This window comes from Lactuca sativa, chromosome 2 (assembly GCF_002870075.4).
Source record: "Lactuca sativa cultivar Salinas chromosome 2, Lsat_Salinas_v11, whole genome shotgun sequence".
In the NCBI taxonomy this organism is placed as follows: Eukaryota; Viridiplantae; Streptophyta; class Magnoliopsida; order Asterales; family Asteraceae; genus Lactuca; species Lactuca sativa.
This window is the reverse complement of record NC_056624.2, coordinates 178,400,055-178,406,147: the sequence shown is the minus strand read 5'-3', so window position 1 is coordinate 178,406,147 and position 6,093 is coordinate 178,400,055. Positions and strand designations below refer to the sequence as shown.

Genomic DNA, 6,093 nt, shown 5'->3' with positions numbered 1-6,093 from the left:
TAGAGGGAAACGAACTTTCAATTTTGTTCATATTTAGTCACTAAACTTTTTTTTCGTTATCTATTTGTCACTAAACTATTGAAATTGTTCACATTTTACCCTTATGACCGGTAACAGCCGGTCATAAGGGTAAAATGTGAACAGTTTCAATCATAGTTGTCAAAATCGCGATCCTGATCGTAGGATCGTACGATCCTACGATCCCTAGGTATGAAAAACGATCCGGATCGTAAAAGAATCGTATTTGGGGTAGGATCGCAGGTAAGATCGTAAGATCGTAGGTAGGATCGTAGGATCGAGATCCGATCCGATCCTACCTTCCTTTGATATTTTTTTTTTTTTTTTTTTTTTTGCAAATGAAATTTTTTTAACCACTTTATGCCTTTTATCCTTTACCAATCTACCATTTATCATTTTTTATTGAGACTTATGACTAATATTTTGAAGTTTTTATAACTTTTGAACGAAAAACTAAATGTTTGAAATAGTTTTCATGATTAAATATTATAAATTAAAATTATATTCTATTTTGTGGGATCTTAGGATCTCGATCCCGATCTTGCAAACCCAAATCGATCCTAGGTAGGATCCCGATCTTGACAACCTTGGTTTCAATAGTTCAATGGCAAATAGATAACGAAAAAAAGTTTAGTGACTAAATGTGAAAAAAATCGAAAGTTCGTTACCCTTTCAAATCATTATCCCTATAAAGATCGGTTACATTTAGATTTCCCTTGTCCTCACAAGAGATCATTTGCTAACTTTGATTGGCCCACCTTAAATAAAGTATTTGTGTCCCTTTTTATCAAGTAAACTTAGAGTTAGTGTATGAACAATACTGTCAAATATCTTGATATGAATATTCTCGGTGCCTTCAACGTTGTGAACCACATCATCTCCTATGAAATAGAGCCTAATTGAGGCTCATTTATGGATAACCAATATATATCACCATATTCGGCTACATCGGTGTAGCCAGATTCATAATAATTTTCATAGCGTTTGATCTCTATTTTCCCTCTAAAACTTCCACGAAGAACTATAATAATGGTTTAAAGTACAAAATGAGGATAAGTTAGGAACCCTCATAGGGATATTTTGGTCATTTTTGTAACCATTTGATTATAATCAATAGGCATCGACTAAGATGAAGTATAATGTAAAAAGGAGCGGGATATCAAGTTTTTGAGGTGAGTAGCTACCGATTACATGTCCCTTATATGAATAAAGATGATTTTTACTATTTAAATCGTATCAATTGTGTTTGTGTACCTTATATACTATACGTAAATCTACATGCATTCATGAAAAGATAATTTTTGAAAATTATTTTGATTATGACAAAATGACTGATATTTTGGAAACATATGAAGTTGCACAAGTGATATTGACTGTATTCTTAATCTTTAACTTAACTACATTTATATACTTAAAGTTTGTTATACATGAAAAGTAATGAATAGATGATACGATTCACAAATAAATTGAAGTGCAATGATATTTCTTGCATCGTTTAATTATTAATTGACTTTTGTTTATACACAAACATATCATTTTTAGTTCCACAGCTTAACATACTTTTGTTCATTCATATTTCAGAATAATAATAGTAATAATAATAAGAGAAAATCTGGTTTCAGTTTTTTCCTAAGAAGCAATTGTTGGATATTACATTCAATATTTTTCACCAAACTTTGTGACATTAACAATAATAAAAGTTGTAGCAATGCAAAGCAATTGGACTAGGCACCTTCTGCAAGGGTTCTCTTGGATGTACTGATATAAAGAACTGCAATTCATTAAAAATAAAAAAACAAAAACATGAGTCATAATGTCATATGGTGAAATGTGAAATTATTTATGATGATGAAGTTAAGTTAGTAATTAAGTTACCATTGTTTCCTCGAATAAAGGCATCACCATATTTGTTCTTGAGTTGTCCATTAACATATTCTTCAGTTTGCTCCATTGCTATGTTCATGTATCCATCCAAACATGCCAAGATACCTGTGCACATTCATTAATCAACTGATTATCATCACTTTCACCATACGAATTTCAATTACTTTTTTATTGTTGTTAAAGTTTCAACTTATTATTCCATTCTTATACAAGTCACAACTACTTAGCACCATTTTCATCTTTCTTTCTTTTCTCTATGAGACAATGTGTCACCATTTACATATCTTCTTGATCCTCTTCAATAAATTGAAGCACAAACAAACACATATGTAAAGCTTTATTTTCATCTTCAAATAAGAGATCTAAATTAACTAGTAGGTTTAAGAAATACAAAAAATAATTAGATTGAGTTTTGAAAATCTTTGAGTGGTGTCATTGAAGATTACAATTAAAAGAGTTGGTTACACTGTAATTTAGCATTCCATTCCATGAGAGAGAGAAAAAAACACCCCTTCACCATGTAATGAAAATCAACCAAATGTAAGGGATGACATTCCTTGAGGAATGGTTCATTCTATTCCAATCTGGGAACTAAACACATTTTTCTTATTCCATCTTAATTGTCCAAATTCTCAGTTTCGTTTTTCTTATTCCATCTGGGAACTTAACAAATTTTTAAGAAACAATATCACAGATGTGAGAAGAAGATCGATAAACACAAGTTGAGAACAGTCGATTAATCATCATTGTTTCTTATTACACTCCAGTCAACAATTAGTTGCTAACCTAAGTGGTGGCGGATCAAGCCTAGGAAGCTGATTATGCAGCTGCAATTACTCAAAGTACTAGGGGTTCCTTAACACCTAAGCATAAATTTAACTGTTTAAGCGGCCTTAAACAGGGATTTGTGCAAAAGGAGGACTCTTCATTTTGGGGATCACCATCACAATTTCGGAAAACACTATCAGATGTCGAGCATAAACATTAAACAGCAGCACGAAAGGACACAAATAATTGACGAATAAGAATAAAGGAGAAGACGAACCGCGATAATCGACGCCAGAATTTAATTTGACGACAACAGGTCTACCCCGAATGGATTTGAGAAAATCGGCTGGGGTTTTGGTTGTTGATGACCCTTTCTCTCCCGCTACGGCTCCTGTTCCACTCATGATTGTATTGATCGACTCGGTGCGACTTGAAATCAATGGAGTTCCGGTAGACGAGAAAAAAACGAGGGTGGGATTGATGGCCGAACAGTGAGCAGATTTTAGGGTTTTGAAGAGAGCGAGAGATGGAAGGGGTGTAGGAGGAAACGTTGTGCTTTACGAAGGGTGCTTGCGATTGTTTATTTTAAAAGATTAACATAGAAAAAAATTGCGAAAATGGTCCTATGATCGCAAAAAAAAAAAAAATACTATTGTTTTAGTCCAAAAAAATATAGGGTGCATTGGGTCCAGTTTTGAAAATTTTGTATGATTTTTTTGTCCTTATGGAGGTCAAAGTGGCTCGGGGCGGTCTTATTTGAGTTGGCGATACCGTGGTACCGCCGGGAGAGATCATACCGAGCGAAAATCAGTTTCACAGATTCATGCTCAGGCAGTTGTGTGTTATTTTATTTAATGCCTTCTTCCACCTTCGACTGGTTAGCAATCACAAAAAAAAAAAAAAAAAAAAAAAAAAAAAAAAATTTATATATGTATAAACTATCCCTCATTATTTTATTTCTATTTCATTCTATCTCTATTTCATTCTATTTTCTCTTACATTTTTCAAATTCATTTGTTTTCTCTAGCTTTTCTAGAAAATGAATTCAAACATTCAAAAAATAGTACCGAAAAGTTATGCAAACGATTCATCTTCATCTGATGATGAAACTAACAATGCTAATTCATTTGTTGCATTATCTCGTTAAGCAGTACTTTTGTTTCATAATAATGTTGGTTTAAACAAAATTGATATGAGAAGGTCAATCAATAAAGATCGTATAAAGGCAGAACAACTACTAATCTGATATTACTTTGTTGGTGATTCAAGCTTTCGAAACGAGCAATTTCGTAGAAGGTTCCATCGCTAGATCATTAGTTAACTATTGAAATCTCAAATAGATATAAACTCTAGAGTTTATCCTTATCTGATCAAACCAGCTCTATCATTATCCAAGGATGCTCAAAAACGTACATATCAAGGCTTGTGGAAGTTTCTGGAATATTTCGATTAATCTTTATGATTAATTAATATTCAACATCTTTTAATTAATTTACCAAAATAATTTTTAATAAATTTATTAACTCCTTAATAAAGTAAAACATTATTAAACTTCATTTCCTTATGCTATTTGGGCCATAAGGTCAACACAAAAGGACTCTGTTATTATTATAAATATTATCAAAACAGTTAATGACCTTAAACACCATTTCCAACAGATGTAGATGTCGATACGAAGTTGGAGGTCACACGATGAGAAGAGATTGTGGTGAGGATATTTCTTGACATGGAAACAAATCACGATTGGTAGTTCCACCACTTTCATCTCACAGACTCATATCACTGTCAAAAATAGCGTTATCCATTTCTCTGTCTTTTCTTGTCACCACTCGATAGAAACTATCAAACTATTATATTTTGAATGATGATATTTTACGTTTATCCATCTCAATTGAATTTGATAATCGCTTATTATATTATTGATAGTGATGTGACAAGAAGGTCTTTAACTTGTCATACTCGATAACTACATCTTCATGAAAGAGTCATACCATTTACTATACATAACAGTGTGAGTGTGGCAAGTTAAGGGCCTTACAAGTGTACAAAATGATTATAATCATGTTTAGATATTATCAAGTTTGCTAGAATAAAAGCATTTTGGCACATAAAAAATCGGTTCATTTACCATGTGATGCAACATTGAGAATAAAGAAAGATTTTGATCTAAACATTTTTCAAGCCTTAACGATGAAAAAATATAAGATTTCGGAATTAATTATTTAGTTATTTATATTTTATCTTGTTAAAAATTATTTAAATAATAATTTAGGTAAATATGATATTTTAAAAGTTTATAAAAAACATAGATGATATTTGAAACGTAGATTTATGAAAGATGTATGACAATCGAGTGATAAAAATAATGTTTATAATGATTATAAATGTTTAAAAACAATTATTTGGATAAATCTTATATTCTGAAAGGTAATGTAATATTTAGAAATTAAGTTGGACAAATATGATATTTTAATATTTAAATAGAGCATATACAAAAGAAAAAAGATAGATTTTTCATTTATTATATGTCAAGGTTGTAAAAATCGTTAGGCATTAATCATTTGGTCGACTGTTGTTAGTCAATTGTTGTCTACAGACAAATCAGTATAAGCGATGATTAATCGGAGACCCTAAATTATAAATAAATCTACTAATAAAACAAATATAGCTAATATCCTAAGAAAATAAGTAAATAATTAATATGATAAAATTATTATTCTATTGTTTTGCCCAAATTTGACCGACTTTAACCAATTTCTATCTAAATGCCTAGACTGACTTTAACTTTGATTGCTTAGACTGATTTTTTAGCACTGGATCGATTTTCACCCAATTTTTGACCAACTTTGAGATCGTCTGATTACCACAAATCCTACCAGGTGAATGGCCTCTAATCATCTAGACGTCGATTAGCCGCCTGTTTACGACACGACTATATATACTCTCCCTCCCGGAGGGAGGGGTGAGGCCATTTCATTTTTTCAGAACAAATCTTTTAAAAAGGTATATAAGAAATAGAAAAGATTAGTTTAATAATTGCAAATCAGGATATTCAACCACAAAAACCATCACACCAATAAAATCCAAACTAGAGGACTCTAAGTAAAAAAGAAAAAAGAGATTGATGAAGAGGGATGCAATTCTTAGACAGCCACAACCATTTTGTAATCGAGTCTATTTCAAATCCTAATATAACCAAGTACAATAAAGATTAAAAACCACTCCAATTCCAAATTCCAAAGATTACAAGTAACACAACCCAAACGCACATTACAACTTCAATTTGGTCTAAAAAATTTATTGATTTTGTTGTTGGAAAGAAAAAAAAAAGACTCAAAATTCAATTAATAATCGAATATTACTATAAAAATGTATGTAAAATTAGAAGTTGTTTTCTAAAAAATAAAGACAAGTGAAATCGTA

The 6,093-nt window shown here is 31.2% G+C and overlaps 1 protein-coding gene across 1 annotated transcript; it reads right to left on the bottom strand.

The window, feature by feature from the left end:
• Window positions 1-1,593: 1,593 nt before the first annotated feature.
• Window positions 1,594-3,241, bottom strand: LOC111885284 (sm-like protein LSM36B). The gene is made up of 3 exons (XM_023881549.3): window positions 2,948-3,241; window positions 1,894-2,007; window positions 1,594-1,789 (listed from the first exon to the last, which is right to left on the bottom strand). Exons 1-3 carry the CDS (start codon window positions 3,072-3,074, stop codon window positions 1,743-1,745), a joined length of 288 nt encoding a protein of 95 aa, XP_023737317.1. The 5' UTR covers window positions 3,075-3,241; the 3' UTR covers window positions 1,594-1,742.
• Between the last annotated feature and the right edge of the window lie 2,852 nt (window positions 3,242-6,093).

Bases quoted from the DNA above. Each gene is read 5' to 3' on its own strand.
- LOC111885284 (XM_023881549.3), bottom strand. From the start codon at position 3,074: ATGAGTGGAACAGGAGCCGTAGCGGGAGAGAAAGGGTCATCAACAACC. The intron at 2,008-2,947 runs GTTCGTCTTCTC...GAATGTGCACAG, and splicing joins TTCTGGCGTCGATTATCGCG to GTATCTTGGCATGTTTGGAT. The intron at 1,790-1,893 runs GTAACTTAATTA...AATGAATTGCAG, and splicing joins CTTTATTCGAGGAAACAATG to TTCTTTATATCAGTACATCC.